This window comes from Alligator mississippiensis, chromosome 1 (genome assembly GCF_030867095.1).
Source record: "Alligator mississippiensis isolate rAllMis1 chromosome 1, rAllMis1, whole genome shotgun sequence".
Lineage (NCBI taxonomy): Eukaryota > Metazoa > Chordata > Crocodylia > Alligatoridae > Alligator > Alligator mississippiensis.
This window is the reverse complement of record NC_081824.1, coordinates 237,111,316-237,133,147: the sequence shown is the minus strand read 5'-3', so window position 1 is coordinate 237,133,147 and position 21,832 is coordinate 237,111,316. Positions and strand designations below refer to the sequence as shown.

At 42.8% G+C, this 21,832-nt stretch overlaps 1 protein-coding gene across 2 annotated transcripts in view; it reads right to left on the bottom strand.

The window, feature by feature from the left end:
• Positions 1-18,270, bottom strand: part of ANAPC1 (anaphase promoting complex subunit 1) — an 89,415-nt gene extending 71,145 nt beyond the window's left edge. The window contains exons 1-14 of one of the 2 annotated variants that reach the window (XM_019480092.2): positions 18,146-18,270; positions 17,445-17,681; positions 14,001-14,162; positions 13,786-13,837; positions 13,552-13,661; positions 11,603-11,685; positions 8,476-8,549; positions 7,520-7,665; positions 6,580-6,800; positions 5,612-5,821; positions 2,140-2,235; positions 1,583-1,673; positions 1,387-1,452; positions 264-401 (exon numbers count right to left, since the gene is read on the bottom strand). In XM_019480092.2, coding sequence (XP_019335637.1) covers positions 264-401; positions 1,387-1,452; positions 1,583-1,673; positions 2,140-2,235; positions 5,612-5,821; positions 6,580-6,800; positions 7,520-7,665; positions 8,476-8,549; positions 11,603-11,685; positions 13,552-13,661; positions 13,786-13,837; positions 14,001-14,162; positions 17,445-17,657 — 1,662 coding nt within the window. In that variant the 5' untranslated portion in view covers positions 17,658-17,681; positions 18,146-18,270. The remainder of the gene's footprint in view (positions 1-263; positions 402-1,386; positions 1,453-1,582; positions 1,674-2,139; positions 2,236-5,611; positions 5,822-6,579; positions 6,801-7,519; positions 7,666-8,475; positions 8,550-11,602; positions 11,686-13,551; positions 13,662-13,785; positions 13,838-14,000; positions 14,163-17,444; positions 17,682-18,145) is intronic. The other variant, XM_014598197.3, reaches the window with a different exon arrangement.
• Positions 18,271-21,832: the final 3,562 nt, after the last annotated feature.

The window sequence follows — 21,832 nt, the reverse complement described above, 5'->3', positions numbered from 1 at the left end:
GTTCTAAGATCCTCAGACAGAAGGTATTACAAAAAATATTTTTATTATCGGTTTTTCCAGAATAAAAAGATATTAGCCAAATAATACCATTTTCTACTGCAATTTGTCTAAATCTTCTCTCCTTGAATCAGGACAACTTTAATTACAGAATTTGGTTTAATAAAATAGAGCAGTAAACATACATAATTTCTCACTGATACAAGCACTTTGAATACTATCCAATACAAGCTTTTTAATAAAAGGGTAGCTCTTGCTCCTCTTACCTCATCCAAGGGTGCCAGGTGCTTATTCAAAGGCTTGGAAGGAGTACTGACACTATCCAATGGAGTGCTCGGCCGAGGCATTTGGTTTGACATTGTCAGTGATGGAGCTGGCAGTCCAGGAATGAAGACCTTCCCTACCTTTATATGAGCAATGGGTAGGTAAAAAAGTAGGTAATTTTAATATACAAACTCCTCTGAAAAGCATGCTTATGCACATGGTCATATATTTTCAAGATACCAATAAGGTAATAAACACAGAAGAAAAGGGTTTGAGAAAACACATAAATATTGACCTTAAAACTCCTAACCATGGGACTGCTTTTCTATTTTAAATTTCCCTTTTTAAAATTCTGAAAAACATTCCAATTCTGCTCCACGCATATTTTAACATGCCTGAAGACTGCTACACACTGGCATCTCCTTAAAGTTCTGGCACAGTTTCAGTGACAAACTCCTGTTTTCAAAAGTTATAAAAATATTTAGGGAAAAAACCCCAGATTATGAGGTTTCCAAAATTAAGCAAAATTCGATTGTACATCTCCCCACATAATTATAAATAGGTATAGACATTTTTAAGTTATAAAAGTTCCGCCAAGAATAATCACCACAACTGTTCTTTGCAATGCAACATGATTTGACATTTATGACCATTGGAACACCCTGAAGAAGTGTTGAAGTCTCTTATTATGAAGAAATTCTGTTTGTTCTTCATATCTTAAAGGATTCTTTTGATTCTTAAGTAAAAAGTGAGTTAAAATAATAAAAATATAACACAAGCAAAATAAAGTATAAACAACCTTTCCAACCCTACTTTTCTATGGTTCTATGTTTTTATTGTTCCCTGAAGTGTCAGTGACTATCTTAAGAGCACTGCACATGGCAAATCAGGCTGCAGTTCCAGCAATGAGCTGAATTTGAGTGAAAGGCCCAAACATATCCCTGAAGAAGTCCCAAATAAGAGGCCCCCTACAATGACCAAGATTGAGGTAATTATTTTAGTAGCTTCCTCCAGATGAAACCCATTAGGCAATAACAGTTACACTTGTCCCTTTGGTACAGTTAAGTTCCAAGTGTCTACGTTGAGATACTAAGAATCTGAATTTGAGGACATTATGTTACATACCCGTACCACTCCAGTATATAGCACCAGGTTTCCACTACCTTCCAGAACCAACAACGTGTCAATACCCTGTAAATATTAAGCATGTATGTTACATGTTATAGATTATCTACCTGAGCAAACTATATTTAGACACTGAACGTGAACAAGCATGCCAACTTTTCATGGTAAACACACACACACACACACACATGCTTACCTCCACTGGAGCTGCATCCTTTGCCTGTATATTGGTAACAGAACCAAAGATCAACTGCGACTTATCATTGCTCTCTTGAAATTTTACACAGCTATATATTTTGAAAGGAAAAAAGAAAAAGTCAAATCAAAAACACTACATACAGAAACTTTCAGTATTTGTTATTAAAAAGGGACAGAATATTAAAACAATGCTGTAGGAGAACCAATTATGTTTGTTAAGGTATTGGTATTTCCTTTCCTTGCTTCTGTACCCCTGGTACTTGATATTAATTTCTTAATCTTCGCCAAAGTATTCAAAGTTTTTCTAGGGGTAGGCAGGAAAAGCATCAATATAATACTTTTTTAAAACAAATCTTACTTTTATTTGTGTGGCCAATACTACATACGTTATAGATGTAAACATCTGCAAGAGAGCATTTCAGCTAGACAGACATGCATGTACCACACTAATGGGACAGACTTCACTAATGACAGAACATACACATACAATACCAGGTCTGAACTACTATTTCTGCATGCTTTAGCATGTATTTATATTTAAAAGCATATGATTACCGTAACTGGAGCTGCGATTCCACTAAAAAACATAAGAACTTTTGCCCACAGAGATCAGTTGTAATAAACACTTTTGAGGCCTGGGAATTCTTCTCTCTGTCAATATTGAAACAGAAGTAACAATTTGTATAGCATTCTGGCTGACCATTGTACCAGAAACATAAATGTACAAGAGAGAATTCTTGAAGTAAGGTGAGTTGTGTAGAAGAGAGGACTTCAGTCAAGCAGTGCAATGGATCACCCAAGTGCCCACCCTAATACATATCACAGTTCTAGGAATACATTTTCCTATCTTCACGCTCCTAAGTTCTTGACCCTCTGAGTATATGCTATGCAGGCCGGCACCACAGTCTGAATGGCTTTGTCCCTATTGTCCTGTTTAATTCTAAATTTTACTGCTCTAGTCTGGCAATCTACCTCCAAGTCACGTATGATCAAAGGCTGGTGTCCTCACCAAAGGTAGGCGCTATCTGCAAGGTACTCTCTCTGCTCCCCTGGCTCGTTTTGATGTCAGCCACTTAACAGCATTAGCATCTGAAGACCAAGGTGAGGGGCACCAACATAATTTGGAGTCAAACTGGTTAAAGAATAGTAAATATGTGGCAATATAAATGATAGTGAAGTTAAGGAGTTTAGAGGAGGGAGGAAAGGCGTCTGGTCATTACAAATTGCATTTTTCATGAAAATCACTTAATTTTGTGACTTTCATGAAAAATGTGAAATTGGGATTTAAACCAGATCCTACTAACTATAAATGCAACTGCTGCTACAATAGTACAAATTCTCAGAAGTCACCTATGATACTGGCAGTGAGCACTTCTCACAGAAAGTAAACACATGCTCCTAGTCACTAACTGCCTTCAAAACCTGTAAGTATCTCTCCCCAAATGATACAGATGACACCACAAAGAAAGAAAATACATAAAAGGATTTTGCTAAAGCATGACTTAGACCTGCACTGCATCATACTGTAACACCGGTGTTTTGCCCTATGAAAATATATTAACTCCTTGCATGGAAGGGGAGAAAGCAAAGATTCATAGACTGAGAATATTCTGGTCAGCTGAGATGATACTGCTGCATGTTTCAAGATATACACACACTATTACCTCCTTACAGGGTAGATAAAAATCAATGATTTTATTTAAATCTGATTTTTTTAAAATTTAAACATTTTCTGAATGTTTTCGTTAAGATGCTTTAAAAAAATAAACATATATCGTTTTAATTTAAGATACGTTAGAGTTTAAAGATATCATCATGGAATAGGGATTATAATTTTTAATTATATACTATTTAAGACAATATATTCATGGAACCATTTTAGAAAAGGTTATTTATAAAGTCACAACAAGCAATGGATTATATTAGCGGCCAAATTTTATGAGGTTTACAGAGGCTCCTCTCTAGATTAGTAAAGATTAAAGAAAAACACTCTACCCAATGGGACTCAGTGCTCAGTCTAGAAAATCCCATTAAGCATCTCTGTGATGCTTAGTTCCAGCTCTCAAACTGTGGATTTGTGTCTCCAGAAATAACATCCTTGTTAACAGCCATATATGGAGATGAGAGATAACAGATCTGATTACCTACCCATGAGCACTCTTGTCTCTCTGCAAGTCTGTGTACACAGAATCAAGCCCTTACCTCTCTCTAACAGTACAAAGTTTCAAGAAGTTAAATGAAGAGAGGATTGATTGTTGGGGGTGGAATAGATCTGGGCAAGGAGGAGTCTGGAGGTAAATGCAAGGAGGGAGATGCAGTAGTAACAAAAGAGAAACATTAGAAACCAAAGAGAAACATTTTGAGCAGACTATTCCAAAAGTCTTGAGGGATAAATTTCTGAGTATAGCTTCTTCACTGATTTGAGATCTAGTGAGGGAATGCAATGGTAGAAGGGAGAACTTAACATGGCAGTAGGTTTGCCAGGCTATAAAAGAGACCCTGTTTGGGAATATTTTAATGAAGATTATCTCAAACAACAAAAATGGACTTTTTGTAATAAAACAATGATTAAATCAAGGATTCCTGACCAGTGATCTAAATCAAATCCACCCTGCCCTTAGGCAGGGATTGGCAATCTATAACTCTCAGACATGTGGTTTCAGTGGCGTTCAGTAGTAGGGGACTTTAGCTGCAGCTGCTTTCTCTGTACTGCCTCAGGAAGAAGCGCAAGCTGCAAGTGCTCTCCCTGTGCCACCATGGGGTTAAGGAAGTCTGTGGGTGGGTCCAACACCCACCTGCCACTGGCCTGAGGTGGGTCATTCCAGCCTGCAGCCAGAAAAGCCTGCCTACTGCTGCCCTCACATATCTCACTCAGTATTATGCAGGAGTACAGTAGATGGTGGCACACAGTGCTGCTCTCATGATACCCTTGTGATGTTAGCTAATCCCTGTGTTCAGCATCTCCATTCAAGATCCAGGAGAGGAAGAGCAGCATAGCAATTAAATTTAGAGAGGATAACAAATGGTAGGTGCTGTAAACACCAGAAGCAAAACAACAACAAAAAAAGGCACAAGGTTACAACCATGGCCAGACACTAACAACATGCGATAAAACTTGAGACATACTTGACAGTAGGCAGGACTGGCTCTCATTCTATCACACTGTAACAATTTTCCTGGGTCAGACTTATGTCCCAGGACTGGAACCCAGGACCTGTAAGCCCAGGCAATTGGTGTTGACCTTCCAATTCAAAGGTCCTAGATTCTACTACTGACGAGCCAGTCAAAGGATGTTATGGTAAAAGGGTAGTCTATCAAGGGATTTCAGCTGTAATGAGGGCTGGATTAAAATGTTTGCCAATTACACCCTAGTACAGGGTCCTCATACCAATGTCCCACACAGCTAAATCAACATCTCTGATTTGAGTACCTGCAACACTGGCAGCTTCCTCTCCTTGTTTCATGACCTGAGGGCAGAATGATAGAAAAGACTCTTCACATGACAAGAGGAGGATATTACAGGTGAGGCCCCTACAGAAGAATACATCTGCAGTGGAATACTAAAACATTGCTTTGCTTAGGACAACCATGGCCTGTACCATGGCCTTGTTTGTAGTGCTCCTCTGACACTTGGGATACACTTCTTAGCCAGCAGCATGGGAAATAAACATGTATAGTGAAGAGTTCAGTGCCCCCACTAGTGGTTGGATAAGATAAAGATCTAAGATTGCTACAGCTCTGAGATGACTGATGCAGGCCTTTGGTCAAGCGTAAGAGGTTCAGGGTTTATGTCCTGTACTCACTCCCTTTTAGCAGGTGACACATTCAGAGGCAACGCAGTACACAACCACCATTGCCTTAAGGTCCTACAGCACCCCTGAAAATGGCCTTTTGAAGCAAAAAGTGTAGGCATTTCTGTTTTAAAATAAAAGAGCAAGTTAAAAGCTTGAGAGAACAACCACAGTTTTACTTCAGCCTGTTCAGGGGTCATCTAGAACTTCTCAAACTGAAACATAAGACTTCATACCTCACGTTCATGATGGTCTCTGTCCACAGGTGGTCTATACACAGCTCTGGAACAATTGACTCAGTTTCTGGTACAATGAAGGAGTCATTAGAAGTGTTGTTTGGTGAATGGCTAATATTTTGCCTCTTCGGTGACTGGGTATTACTGGAAAAGTTGAATCTCTGCACTCCCGAGAAAGAGTGCACCCCTAATGCAGGGGAGTGAGAACGGCTGAAAACCAAGACATGAAATATTACTGAAAAGCAGGTTATGGAGTCAGGCAGGCAGTTCAAACATGTAAAGAATCCTTTTCTAAAAGGTGAGCCAGACATTTATACATTAGCACTTTTCTCAGAATAACTAATTCAATGAGAGTCCTACTGCTCACATTACAGTCCTGGCACAGGAACACATTGACTCATTCAGAAGTACATTTGGCACTGACCCAAACTTTCTGGGTCCGAAAAACCTCTCCAGGGGCTTAAGCAGAGCCTAGATACGATCTCCATTTCAATGTGGACTGCAATGAAACAGGCACCTCAGTGCTAGGAGCAGGGTGCCCTCATGTGCACACTTAGAAGTCCAAGTACAGATGACTAGGGATCTTTTGCAGTACAAATGTAGTCTCTAAAAGGATTTATGGGCTTAAGGGGCTTCGGGTCAATAAAGCAGGGTAGATTTTGACCACTTTTTGATAATTTGCTACATAAATTCTGCCTACATGCCATTTCGGTGTATAGTTTACCAATCTGGATTTGGTCCTTAGTCTTTCTATGCCTCAGCTCCCTCACCTGCAAACTTGTGGGTAACAGCACTGCCTACCTCATGAGGAGTTGAGAAGATAAATTCATTTAAAAGGCATTCAGATACTAAACTACTAGACCCATGCAAGTATTTTACATGGACAGATATAGTGCACGTACTCTCTCTGCCTCAAGTGCACTGGCTTGTTAATTTACTAAATTCTACAAAGCACATTTGGCACCTACCTAAGAGCTGCCATGTTAGATATAGAAGGTGAACGGGAGTGCACACTTGGTGATGACCCCGACCGACTTTGGCTATGAATAGAAGAATAGTTCTGGAAAGGAGAGGCCACAGGGGATTCGCCCTTGGAGAGACTCCTGAGATGTGCAGTCAAAGAGCTACTAGTGGCCAGATGCTGTGGTGTCCCCACCTGCTGAGAGAACTTAAGGACTGCATTCTGCTCCTGGAAGAGAAAAGAGAATAAGCTGTATGGCACAAGGAATGCAAGCAAGGCAAAGCAGCCTGTGTCAAGGGGGTCACTAAAGAGCTGTGGATTTAGTCAGCTCAATGCAAGTTTAAATGTTACATGTTCAGACTGATCAGCTGCTAGACTTCTCAACCCTGTGATCTAGTAAGGGCTAGAAGAAACCCCACATAGAGAATGCAGGGGGGAGTGGCATGGAGGATGCAGGGGGGAGTGGAAGTGAAGGGGGCATGGCCCCCTCATAAATCCATCTAGCGATGTCTATTCTCCTTCCACAAGTAATCCTCTTTGATCCTAATAGCAACACATTACTAACTTTCTTTTATTTTAAACCACTTACATACAGTTAAACCACTCACCAACTTCAATCATCAGAGTCCATGACACCATTAAAACAGCATGATAAAATGCAATTTGCTACCTAAATATCACCACCATGTGAAGCAGTTATACCTCTACACAAGCTATCCAAACTCATCAGTTGCTTGCCCTATTCTTGAAACTTTTAACATGAATAAGTGCTAAAGAAATCTAGCATACTTCATTCTGATACTAGCAAACAAGTGCAAGGCAAACTGATTTTCAAAACTTTGTCTCCATCTATTGTATAGATTGGACTGGAGATATGCATTTTAAAATATACATATGTAAGCAAACAACACTTGCTATTTTACCTTCAAGTCAGCAAAATTTCCTACCTCTGGTTTCACTCTACGAAGAGCCCAAATAGTATGCAAACTCTGAACAGTGTCATATGTCATCATGATGGAAGGTTCAGCATTGACAAAAACTACTCTTAGGGTGTAATCAGCAACATACTGTACTCTAGCAGGGGGAAACACACCTGTTAAAAAAATTAAAGATCAGGTTAACCACATCTAAGGAGGAATAAGTCTCTACCATTATTATTAGTTATTTAATGCTACTGTAGTATTTTGTGTCACCGTTTTTTTGCAATTTTGATTTTTCCCTTTATAACTTCCTATACTGGGACTGGAGAACCCTTTTGACACTTAAAAATAGATAATTAAGAAATCAGATGCAAGGGAGACTACCACAATTTATTATATACCAAGTTTAAATAAGTAACAAAAATAAGAGACAGTGTGGACTGCTTCTGAAAAGACAAGAGCTCTCAAGAAACCCAGTTTATATTCCTGCATTCTGCACTATCCTACCTGGTCATCTTGACCAAGTCATTAAATCCACCCATGCCTCAGTTTCATTCATTTGCAAGAAAAGGATATATTGCGCTGACCCTCCTTGGTAAAGGTTTTGTGATCTTCAGAGAAGCAGCTTTGTACAGGAGTGAGTGTAATATCCATACTGCTTAGGAGGTACAGTTATGTATTTGTTATTATTTTCCTTATATTTCTTAACTCACAGGCGTAATAGCAACACCAAGCCATGCTACTTTTTCAAGGTATCCTTGTTATCATCATACTCTTCTTGAAATGTCACCACTGCAGACAGATCATTCCTACAGCATAATGCATTTCTACTCCTAGTTTCCCACAAACTTTTTTCTCTCATAACCATGCTAAATACTTGATGTGAAATTCACCAATATTGTGATTGAGTGATTCACATCTCCATTTATAGTTTTTCATGGTTTTTTTTTTGTTTTGTTTTTTTTAAGAAAGACATAACCTACCTCCAGATTTGCAGATAAGAGGTGTTATCTCATCTAATGGGTGAAGCATGCTGAACATAGTAGGCAAAGGTTCTCTGGAGAACAGTGGAAAAATACATTTTAAAAACCAGTGTTATTACAAGCACAGCTATTATTTATGAGTTGCAACACCCACTATGGTTCTAAAGAATGGAAAACCATCAAACATAAATAACTGAGGTATTTATTCCATTACTTCAGGTCTCCAAGTCTCATCTTACACATTAGTTACAAATTTGTTTATATATAATTATCTTAAAACAGTTTAGAGAGCCTTAACTGATATCCAAGTTAAATCAGAACCCCAATACAGTCATCACTAAGATGTTACAAATATTAATATTATACAGCTATAAGTTCAGGATATTAAATTATGATTCTATCCTTTTAAAACTGAATGAAAATTTAGACAGACAGAATTATCTAGGAAAAATATGGCCAGAACACAAAGACTGAAGATCTCATCTGACTCCTAACAAAAATACTGTCAGCTTAAATCTTTTTTGAAAGCAAAAACATCTGGTGAAATACTGCACTCAGAGTATACAGTGCAAGGTAACAAAAGGCCAAAAGTGCTATTACACCTCCCTAAAAAAAGAGCAGTCATAAATTTCTCAGGCATGCTTGTGTCACATTCTCCATCTCTGACCTCCTACATTTCTCATCAGAAAAAGTTTCCTACATTTATCACAAACAGGCACAATATTTTCAGAACCACTGGTGGGCCCAAGCAAATAGATTTTTCATTAACAAAATTAAAAGACTAGCTGGCTATTTTTATGGGTTTGGTCAAACAATAACTAAAATAAACTTGTATTTTTATATGCAAAACTTGAATTAGACAGGTAGCCCTTAGAGAGAACACTTTTATATACTGGGAAAAAAGAGAGATTTTCAATTATATGTTTCAAAATCCAAACTGCTAAACTATAGCTACCCATCTAGGTTTTTCAACATGCTTGTGGTTAAGACTAGAACTGACCAGGATTTTTTCAATAAATTGTTTTTTGCATCAAAAATGTTTACTCATCAAGACTGAAACTTTTTGTAGGAAAAGAGTTTGACAGGTTTTTCAACTCACTTTTTTCAAAACAAGCTTTGAAATTGAAGTGTTTCATTTCAACATTATCAGAAAATAAAAAAGTTAAGTTTAAAGCAAAATATGGTGAAAATCTAAACATTTTGATATTATTGAATCTAAATAATTCAAGTGCCTGGAACTAAAGATTTTAAATTCTTGAAAATTTATAAGACTTAAACTTTCCAATCCAGTTTTGGATTAAAAGGCTGTTTTTTGTTTTTAACCTGGGAAATCTATTTCTGGGAAATATTTCTTGCCCAGGGCCAATTCAGATGAGAGAACCACACATTCTGGAATGAATGTACATGGCTTCAAAGCAGACAGCAATCAGCTACTTACACTACATCTCATTCTAACCCAACACTATATCCTGCATTCTGGCTGTATGCCTGCAATAAACCCAATCCATATCCCTGTGCAACATGGGCAGAGGAGAAAGCATACCAAGATCAGGAAGTTTTCCAAGTGCATTGCAGTGAGAAAGAAACAGGCCTCTATTTCCTCCTCTGTCCATTTTTTAATATCCCACCCCACCACTGTGATCCTACTACCAGGGCAAATGTTAAAAGAAGCTGTTGGTAACTTGTAGCTTCAGGGACAAGAGAAGCTAAACATCATAAAACCCAGAACATCTAATGCCATTCTCCAATCGGTGTAACGAAAGTTACAAATGTGGGGTCTCCCTACCTCCAAGCTCTTGATATTCTAACCAACTTCCTGCCTCTTCTGACACACTCCCAGAATGCCTTACCTTTCCAGATGTCAGCTCTAAACTGTAAAATGCAGTAATAGACACACAGTAACAATACAACCCTAACCACTGAACTAAGCTATACAGCAAGTTATTAGTGACCATTCCTCCTACATCAGCGGTTGGCAATGTTTTTGGGCAGAGTGCCAAAAACAACCCAGCCTCCACCAGCAGGATGTTGGCATGCCAGGGGAGGATCACGAGTGAGTTCTGAGGGGCTTGATCCTTGTTGTGGCAACAGCCCCCAGCCCCTTCCCCACCATCTGCCTGGAGGTGTGCATGCACCCACTGCCAGCAACGAGCCAGGCCAGAGCTCCACAGACCTTAGTGCAGCAGCTTTCAGTCTCCCCGCCACATGAGGCAAGCAGCCCAAGGTCCATAGTGGAAGGCAGGGGCATGGTCAGTCTGGCCCAGCTGCAGCAAGCAGCCAGGAAGCTGCAAGCTGCTGCACCAAGGTTCCAGCCCGTTGCTGGCAGCAGGTGCACGCATGCCTCTAAGCGGATGACATGGAAGGGACTGGGACTGCATTGCCACAAAGACTGGGTCCCTCGCAGCTCCCCGGCCCCCATCTGCCCTGAAGCATGCATGCACTGACTGCCGGCAATGAGCCAAGCTGGGGCTGCACGGACCTTGATGCAGCTGCCTGCAGCCTCTTGCCACAGCTGGCCGGGGCTCCTGCTGTGGAGCCCAATCTGCTCACAGGAGGTGGCAGGGAGGCTGCAAGCAGCTGCACTGAGGTCTGTGGAGCCCCAGAGAACTCACTGCCAGCACCTCTGGGAGGACGGCAGGAGAGCTGTGAGGGGCCCAATTGTTGTTGTGGCTGCACAGTCCCAGTCCCTTCTACTCTGAGGTCACGCTGATAAGACTGATAGACTAGAACAGTGGTGCTCAACCTCTGACCTGCAACACTATGTCATCCTCCCCCAGGGCTGCCCATGGGTGTGGCAATTTGTGGTGGGGGGAGCAGTGGCAATATTAACTGCCAAGGCTCTGCATTAAGCCATAGTAATTAAAACTGCAGCTGCTCCCCAAACACCAAATTTTCAGATCTGTGGGAAGCCTGAAGACTGGATGCTAGAGCCCTGCAAGCTGGATCCAGCATGCAGGGTCACATCAGCAGACTGACCCTATGCTGAATCTGGCCCCATGTCACTTATCCAGTCTGCAGAGGCTAAAAGGTTGAGAACCACTGCACTATAACACAATTAAAACATGTACTGCTTGATATATCCTAGAACTCCCTGCCACCACCATTACCAGCCACTCTCACTACCTACCTGGGTGGACTTGGGGGTACTTCATGAGAAGAACTACTGCGCTCAAACAGCAAGCCATATTTTGTTGGCCAGACATTTGCCACCTATGAAAAACAAATGTTTTTAACAATAGAGTTTCACCTACTAAAGTAGTAGAAAACCAAAATGTTTAGCCATGGTTTAGGGCAGAGACTTTAATGTTACATATATAACACAACAGCTAACCAAAACAAAAAAAGACAGCATATCTGTCCTTTCCCATATCCCATGTGTGATTTTCTCCAATATTTTAATCAGGTAACATGCCAAGTTTTGTAACTAACAGGGTAACAAAACTACAAATCACTTATTTTATCACCTATTCAGGGAATTTGTACCACATACAATCATAGTGGTATCTGGGCACTTTTCACGTACAACAGAGTAGCAATAATGGTGCTCCTAGTGGACTCTGTGAAGTTTCCAGCTCCATCCTAGTTTCAGGTTAAAATTGGGAATATGACAAAATACTCCAACTCTCAATCCAATACCCAGGGTGACAGACAGCACACTCAGGTCTGTTTTATCATACTCCCTCATCTCTTACTACAATTAGGGGTGCACCAACAAAGATTTTCTTGGCCGATACCAATAGCTGATTATTAACCAGCCATATCAGCCTATACCGATCCAATAATCAATTTACAGGAATGCAGCCAGGCAGCATGGAAAGAAGGAGTCTACAGACAAGTTTGTGGAAGGGAAGGAGTGTTGGGTTAGAGTGGGGGGGCAGGGGCTGCAGATCGAGGCCCCCACAGTGAGGTGGGCAGTGGGGCAGAGGCGGGAAGCGGGATGGAGCTGCAGGTGGCTTGTCCAGGAGATCAGCATCCCGGTCCTTAAAAACGGCAGTGAGGATGTCTGAACTAAAGTTCGTTGAATGAGCTTTAGTTCAAGCACCACCACCCACCACCATTTTTAAGTGTGGGTATGTTTTTCACCAGAGCACAGCCGAGCAGGGCAAGGGTGGTTGTGAGCTGCCTGCTGCAGGCTCAAGGCTCTCCACTCTGCTGCCTTTGCCCTGGGGGCTCCAAGCTGGCTGCACAACCCCTGCCCACCCAGCAGCAGGAGGCACAACTCGCCAGCCCCACTGCTGCTGGGTGGACAGGGGATGTGCAACTGGCATGGGGCTCCCAAGGTAAAGGCAGTAGGGTGGAGAGCCCCAACCCCACAGCAACCAGCCTGCATCCACCCTGTGCACAAATTTGGGCAGCACATGCCCCCCCCATGCCTCCCCTGGGAGGTGTACAGTGGCCAGGAGCTGCACCCTAGTGCCCCCCCCCCCCCCCCCCCAGACGAGTCGCCCGTGGCTCTATCCCGCTCCCCACCCTGGCACCAGGTCCCATGCACCGCCTCCAGCCCCAGCCGCAGCCCCAGCCCCTCCCTCACCGTGGGGGCCTCAATATGAGTCCCCATGCCCCTTCCCTCCCGAACAGTTCCTCCCCTCCACTGACTTACCTGCAGGGAGATGCTCTCCACACTGCCTGGCTGCATTCCTGGCCATGTGAATGCGTTCAGTCACACACATGCACACAGTGCTTCCTGTGTGTCGCTCCCAGCAACCCCAAGCAGGACCCCCCTTGCAAACTAGAATGCTGGCTGCCTGCAAGGGGAAGCCTGCCATTTCCTAAGAAAACCCAAGTGTCCAGGGGCCCCGGCCAGAAGGCATAATTAATTACATTTATCAGTGACCTTTATCGGCTACAGCAGCCAAAAAAAGCCGATAGCCAATAATGTAAATTTTCCTTTTATTGGTACTGATACGACATGCAAATGGTATATCAGTGCACCTCTAACTACAATTAAGAATTCATGCTGCAGATTACTACACTACAGTGATGTTTCAAGAGGCGCGCATTCCAACACACAACAGAGAATCAACAATTTCAGCAAAACACACAATAAGATAGAAGCATTGAAAATAATTAACTTACCTGAAAAGGTAAAGCAGCAACAAAATCTTTTCCTTCTATGCTATGAACATTTATGCAGGAGCTCTGCAATATGCAGATACATTTCTCTACCATTTCATTGCTGTCTGAAACTGATGGAAAATATAAACAGGTATTTTTAGCTCTAAAATGAATAGTTTATTTCTCAAGTTAACAAAATTAAACTAGGATAAACTATTAATTTGGCACTACAATAAAAATTAAAATGAAACTTACTGTCATCCTTTCCACATTTTTCCTGTGGTATGGTGAAATCACACCACAATGCCTAAAAAAGAATGACAGTCTGATATTAAAAAACTAAATACACCATTTCTATTCATACAATGTTTTCATTCTGCTCCAAGGCATTGAAAGTTTAGAATGAGTTAGCTAGTATTGATTAGCTAATATGCACCCATTCAATGACCATAACTTCAAACTGTGCATACCTGTAAAACAGGACTATCCACAGTGAAAGCCTTATAAACAGTAGAGGCTTGGCTTTTACTTCCTTTGCTCCAAATGACCACATTGCCAGCCACATACAATTCTTCATCATAGTCCACTTCTTCACCGACATCACTGACTCCTTTCCTCAGCTGCCAACTCTCCTGTAAATCATAAGTTTTAAGAAAACATTACACACTCCTATCAACTGAAGGATGATTTAGCCACAAGTCTAGTGCAACCTTAAAGGTGGGTCTAGCTTTAGTTTTATTAATCAGTCAAATAAAGTCTTTGGCTATTATTGCAGAGCAGAGTAGATTTTGGTTTCTACTTCTCTTTTCTAGAAGTGGGAAAACATAATATCTGTTACACTGAAAAACTCTGCTTACAATCAAAGGAGAGGTCAGCTATGTGGTGTACCAAAACACAGATTAGCCACTGTGTCCACTGTCCTCATTCTGTTACAGCAAGAAATTCAGGGATTGTTGCTACTGTGTTTCAGGCAACCCAATAGTTTTTCAGGTGTTTTAACCTGGTCTGTTTGCAATCTTTGGAAAGCAGGAGGGGAGGGATGGTTACAATACCAAAGGTAGTTAGTTGCATTAGTATGAAGTCAGGCAGAAGAAAAGGTAGATATGCACTTCACAGACAAACTAAATATATATAAAACAAGATTAGCTTGCATGATCCCTTCATTTCTATGGATGCTTGTTTGCCTTGCCCAGCCCTGCCATTCTTCCTCCCCCTCCCCCCACCACCTTTTGTATTCAGATCACTCACTCCACTTTATACACTGCTCTGTGCGTGTCCTCTCACTTCATCAGATGCTGTAAACTCAAGTTCACAAAAGCTTATGCCCTATATATCTTATTTAAGTCAGTTTTTAAGGTTCATCATCTACCCTGCCTTCTGAAACACCCAAGGCATATGCACAAACCCCAGTTATAATGAATTATTATGAATTATCTTGAACTATTTTATTTTATTTTTTATTTTTTTATAATCCATGCCATTTAATCTTTGTACTTCTTAAAGGTTAGTTTCAAATTCAAGTTCTCACTTCTGCAGTGATTGGGTTGCATCCCAAACAATCACTGAAATGTCAAAATTACTATTTTCATTGTTTAAAAATAAAAAAGTATAGAAATATTTCTAATAGCCTTAGCTTTTATAAAACCTTGTGCTTACAAAAAATCTAAACTTGGAGCCAGCCTGGAGTCGAAAGAGGCAGAATAACTCCACAAGTAAATGGATATAGTCCAAGCTTTCCTTTCCAGCTCGTCTCTACCAGCCCTAGAAACCTCTTTTAGAAGGGGGGGCAGGAGGGGGGTCTCCATGCCTGTTTGCTCTTCTGCTTGTTTGCAGAGATTGCTGATATATGCACCAATTATGAAATGCTCAGACTTATTTCCTTACTACCCTCTCACAATATTTTCCCAACCAAGAGAACAACGCAGTTATATTATAGTTAGAGTGCTGGAACACTCTTCTATCTGATACCCAAGGGCTTGGTTTACCAGAGGTACATTCCTTCCCAGCTGCATACAAACTCATGCATACACATCTCAAATCATGGATTATGAATAGCTGTAAACATTACACATGTCCAGCTAGATTCTGACAGACAAAAATAGAAAAAAGCTTTGCTTCTTTTACATGCAAAAAACTAACAAAAACAAAAACAAAAAAGATTAATCCATAATTTGCAGAAACGGACGATGTCAGAAGCAGTATTTTTTTGTTCCTTTAGATAGAATCTTACACTTCGCAGCCACCTGTGATGGCATAAAGCTTTTGCCCACCTGATTGTACAACATTTTATCTGTGTATTAGGGTTTCACAATCAGTTATGGAATACATCAAAGTAGGAGGGAGGGAATGGAGTAGGCATCATTACAAGTAAGATTGCTGCTGTGGGGGGAACTATTTGGGGCCTGTCCTACACACAATTTTCATACTAATCTAATGGTAGGTTAGGAACATCACTTTCTATCAAAACCATTAAATCAGTCTCACTGTTCTTACTCCAAGTGTGTCCCCACTTTGATGTCACCTTTGCCTGTCATCATTTCTCTCCCTTTCTTAGTCTTTCCTACTGGCTACATAAATCTACATCAGCATCCTCATCTCCATCACCCATATCATGGACGACTATTGTTTCTTTGTTGGCCAGCACTGATCTATACAATAGCACTGGCCTTGCCACTCTTAGAAAAATGCCAATTAATCTGGAAGAAAAAATTTACATCGTAAGTCATGGTAACCAACCCCACTTTATCCTTTATTTATTCTGTTCTTAATTTTCTCATCTGTCTCTATTTTTTCCACAATGGCGCTCGGGTACTTGAACGTATATGCAGGTGTGTGGGTCATCCAATCCCAGGGGTGCACTCCCTGAATAAGTGCATGACATGTATTCCATATTTTTCTCTGCTGATCCATAGACTATGCCTTTTCAGGATGTCCCTCCCCCTGCTCAAATCATTCTCTGCCTTTTGCAAAACCGACCACGTAGTCTACAAACATTATGCAACGTCATCCTTCTGAATGCTCCTGGTGAACATATCAAGAACTAATGCAAACAAAAAACAGGCATAGTGCTGACCCTTGACAAACCCCAACCTCGACTGGGAAATCCCGCCTTCCAGTGTGCGCTTCTAATTTGTGGTTTTGAGCCTCTACACTCATTTTGCACAACCCTCACACAGCTCTAGTACTAGTTGTTCCCTCATATATCACACCACTTCTCTTAATAGATACATGGTCACGTGCTTCTTCCACGTTAACAAACACCAGGTGAAAATTCTTCCCGTCTTCTCTGTACTTTTCCACTGGACATCTCACTGAAATAATTGCATCATTCGCTAATTTACCTGGCACAAATGTAAACTGATTTTTGCCATTTTTTACTTCCCTTCTCCCTCACAGTTTTAATTAACTCAGTATAAAATCTAATGTAGACATGTTTATATCTGTGCCTTGTAGCTGAAGAACTGCATCCCCATCAGAAGTGTGTTCTTATACTAATAGTTAATGTGGTATAGCTTTTGTATGTAAACTTGCCCTTTTGTCCTTTTCTTCATAGGGTGGATGTAGTTACTGCAGCAGCTTGTTTGTAGAAGCCAGATCAATGAAACCCATGTGACTACACATGGCTAGACAGAAATGTAACAACTGTGCTGAACCAGAGCACATCACTGCAATGAGAAACAGTGCAGTAAAATGTACTATCTATATTTTTACATGCGTTTCCTAAACAAATACATACAGCTATCCTATTTGCTCTTTGGAGGGAGTTCCTCAATATTTGGAGTTTAAGCATATATTAGTACATATATTATGTATTTTAGTACGTATAGTTCAAATAGTTAATGAAAAGTTTTTTTCTTCAAGCTCATTAGGTTTAATCATCAGAATAATTGTTTAATCAGTAAGTCCAACTCTACCTTCTGTTTTTCGTGGATTGTCACCTCCTGAAAAGATCCCACAAGGCCAGCAGCTCCATCAGAGGACCATAGCTCAGAAGCTGGCTGCAGCTCCCGCAGCTGAAGGTTCAGGGCATTAGGGTGGTGCCTGCAGTAGTCACGGCCAAAAGGAACAAACTCCTGCAAATCCCCGGCTGCAATCATCGTTGCCCTCTCTTCATGCTTGTTCGACATGGGTTCCAAATATCAACATTATTTCTGAATCCAAGACAAAACAGTCATCAGTGCCAGTCACGCCTCCGATGTCATGCAAATCACCTAGGTAATATTTAGCAGTTCACAACAAAAAACCTTTGCATGTAAACATGGATTTTCAAGAAAAAGAAATACGGGGAAACACATTTCAAGGCTCTTCAAGGTTCTGTAGTGTACAGTTCTGCTTGCCAGCTGACTTGCTCACTTATTCCTATTTCTCCTGAAGCCTGAGCCAAGCGTCCCAGGTTTTCACAAAGAAAACCACCAGGATAGCAGCGATTCCAGCACTGTCTGCCAAGCTCCTTACCGGTCCCACCCTTCCCACAGCTCTGTCCTCCCAACCACTGTACAGTGAGGCCACAGAAAAGCCTCCGCCCTGGCCCAACCCCGCTTTGGAGGGACCCTTTCCTGAGCTCCCGGTGAGGTGTCCGGGACCGCTACCCATACGCGCTCGGGCGCGCACGAACCTGCCTGCCACAGGAAAAAGGAGGGGCGGGGGGAGGGCGGGCGCGCGGCGGCAGCGGGACCGGGGCTCCTTCCGCAGAGCGCAGCGCAAGCCCCAGCGGCGCCTCACGCGGGCGCGGCCATCTTGGAATTCCCACCACCCTCCTCGGCTCGCAGGCTGCGTCACCGCGGCGGGGGGCGGGAGACCTCCGGGCTGTTGTCGCGGCAGCGGGGTACGGCCGGGAGGAGGGGACAAGACGGATGTACCATAATGATGGTGTTGGTGCCATCACTTCAGCCTTCGCACCATGTATGATTAACAGGGACCCTGGTTTTCTCTGCTTAAAAAAAACCCAACCCATTTCGGATTTAAAAAAACAAACACCCCACATCCACATTTTTCCGTGACTAAAATGAAACACCACTCTCTCTCTCGCTATATAAGTTGTGTAGGTTGTAGCCGTGTTGGTCTAAGGACATAGGCAGACAAGACTCTTTGGGTAAATCTAATATCTTTTATTAGACCAACTCAGGCAGTTGGAAAAAAAATTCTTTGCAAGCTTTCGGGTATTTCATAGATTTAATAGATTTCACGGACATTCGGGCTGAGCTGGAAGGGACCCTGGAGGATCATCGAGGCTAGCCCCCTGACCCAGGGGCAGGAAGTCAGCAGGGATCATAGGATCCCAGCAAGATAAGCATCCAAATGTGTCTTGAAGGCTTTCAGAGTAGGTGGTTGAACCACCCCCGACGACAGTCTATTCCAAACCTTGGGGGCTCAAGCAGTAAAGTTCTTCCTTATGTCCAGCCTGAAACGGTCCAGCGGAGTTTGTGACCGTTCGACCTTATCATCCCTTGGGGCACTCTGGTGAACAGACATTCCCCCAGATCCTGATGAGCACCCCTGATAAACTTATAGGTGGCCATCAGATCGCCCCTGAGCCTGCACTCTTCCAGGCTGAAGAGTCCTATGGCTCTTAGCCTGTCGTCGTAAGATCTGTTTTCCTGACCTCTGATCATGCGCGTGGTTCTTCTCTGGACTCTCTCAAGCTTCTCCACATCCTTTTTGAATTGTGGAGCCCAAAACTGGACACAGTACTCCAGCTGCGGCCTCATCAAGGCTGAGTACAAGAGGAGAATGACGTCCTGGGATTTGCTTGAGAAGCATCTATGGATGCAAGCCAGCATTTTGCTTGCTTTACTAGCTGCAGCGTCACATTAAGGCTCATGTTCATCTTGTGGTCAATCATGACCGCCAAGTCCCTTTCATCTGTAGTGCTAACCAGCGTAGCACTGCCGAGCCTATAAGCATGCTGCAGGTTTTTCCTCCCAAGGTGGAGAACCTTGCATTTTTGGGTGTTGAACACCATCAGGTTCTCATCTGCCCATTTCATGAGCCTGTCAAGATCTGCCTGGATCACCCTCCTGTCCTCAGGTGTGGATGCTTTACCCCAGAGTTTGGTGTCATTGGCGAACTTGGCCAGTCTGCTTCTGACACCAGTGTCTACATCACTGATAAAGATGTTAAACAGTAGAGGCCCTAGGACAGAGCCTTGAGGGACCCCACTGGTCACAGGGCACTGTGACAATTGGCTTCTGTCAACCACCACCCTCTGGGTCCTACTGCAGAGCCAATTCCCCAGCCAGTGGATCATGGTGAGGTTGAGTCCACAGCTAGCCAGTTTTGCCAAGAGGTGATCTTGGGATACCAGATCAAAGGCTTTTTTAAAGTCAGGATATACGACACCAATCTCTTCCCCCTTGTCCAGGTGATAGGTCACCTGGTCGTAAAAGGAAATGAGATTGGTCAAGCAAGACCTTTGTAAGGCTGAGGAAGCAAGAATTTTTTCCAACTATTTGAGTTGGTCTAATAAGAAATAGCAGCTTTACCCAAAGAACCTTGTTGCAATATATTAGAGGCATTCCATATTAATCATGGAAACGTGGATTTGGGGTTACTTTTTTAAACTGGAAATTGGGGATTTTTTTTCAGAGAAAGCCAGGATCCCTGACAATCAATAATAGAAAATGTGTTCAGAATGTACCTATTTTTGCGGCAGCTCATTGACAGCATATTCAAAACCCAAGTCACTTGCAAGGAGTCTTAACAGGCCTTTGGGTTTGCTGTCAGCATTTTCTTATGACAGCTTACCTCAAAATAAAGAAATGCTTCCAGTTGGATGGCCCAGTTCTCATGGTGACTTACAATGAGCAATATAAAGTAAATAAGAAGGCTTATTTGTATATTCATTTGCAATTTTTTTCAGTGTATGGTAGTTTTTCAGTAAATACAATAATTTCATACTTAAGACCTGGCAACACTAGACCTGCTGCAGAGCTCCTGGCAGTGTATCAGTGGCCCAGAGGGAAGGGACCTGCTGCTGCCACCTGGCTTTCGCCATGGAGGTGGAGATGGAGGACAGTGATGCTGTGGCAGGAGGCCCCTGCCCCAGGGTAAGGCAATGCCCAGGCATGCTAATGGCCCTGTGGTTAGGTATAGGGGTGTGGGGCAGAGCCATCCACGCTGCCCGTGTCACTGACAGTGGGGGAGGCAGCTTGGAGGCAGGTGGGATGTGAAGCCACTGGTACAGACACACCACCCTACAAGAGCTTCTGAGGACTTTTTTTAAGTTCCCAAACATGTAAGCATCCCTGATTTTTCTCTGCATGCTCTAAGGCAGGTGCCCTCCCCTCCCCTTCCCAGTCACTGCAGTTTTCCCATTTGTTCCAGAGCTGGGGATGCTTCTGTGCTGGGTACAGTGCAGCAACAGGAAGGGGCTAGGTTCCTCCACTCTGCCCATTCCCCCCAGGAGTAGGCACTGTGGCTGCCCCCTGTCCTCCCCCTCTCCCCTGCAGCCCAGTTGGAATGAGTAGGATCAGCTCTGAAGATTTCACCCCCCCCCACCCCCTCCCCAGGAAGTGGAAATAGGAGCAGGACAGGTGGGGAACAGAGGAAGGGGAAGAGAGGAGATGTGCCTCTGACTCTGGAGGAGAACGGAGGATTCTCGTCCACTTAAAAAGAAGTCCCCAGAGGCTCCAGCAGCACAATCCAGTCCAAAAGAGGGATGTAGTCACCCTACTGCACCCCCTCTGGATCCACCCCTGGGATGAGGGGGCAGGGTGCCTTTGCTGTTATTATTAGAGCAGGGAACCAGCCTTGGAAGAGGGAAGCTATCACTCAGCTTTCACCAAGGCAGCGGGGCTCTCTGTCTTGGTGTTGTCACCATAGTGGCAGGTTTTGCTCAGGGTGGAACTCAGCTGCCACTACTGGGATGTAGAGGTAGGAGCAATGGCAGCTGTTCAAAGAGAAGAGAGATAGGGATCTCCAAGAAGTAAGGGAGCTTGGGCATGTCTGTACCGTGGTATCCAGGGAGGTATTGCACAGGAGCTGCTGCGGCAGAACCTGGGCACTTCTCAATGCAGAAAGAATGCTCTGCCATCTGGGTTTACTGGGAGAAAGTAAATCAGGCATAATGCAGAAGTCTCAAGCCTACTATCTAGTTGGGATTCTCAGATACACATTCTGCCCCTGAAAACAGGATGGGCGAAGCTCCTCTACCTCCAACCTTTTGGCCTGCAAGCCACTTCCCTTCCATTTCTTTGGAAGTTGATCTCCCCAGTTATGAAACAAATAAGAGTGACCAGTTGGTTACTATATTGTGAACTGGCTACCCACAATGTGAGGGAACCCCATGCACCCCTGGGCCCAG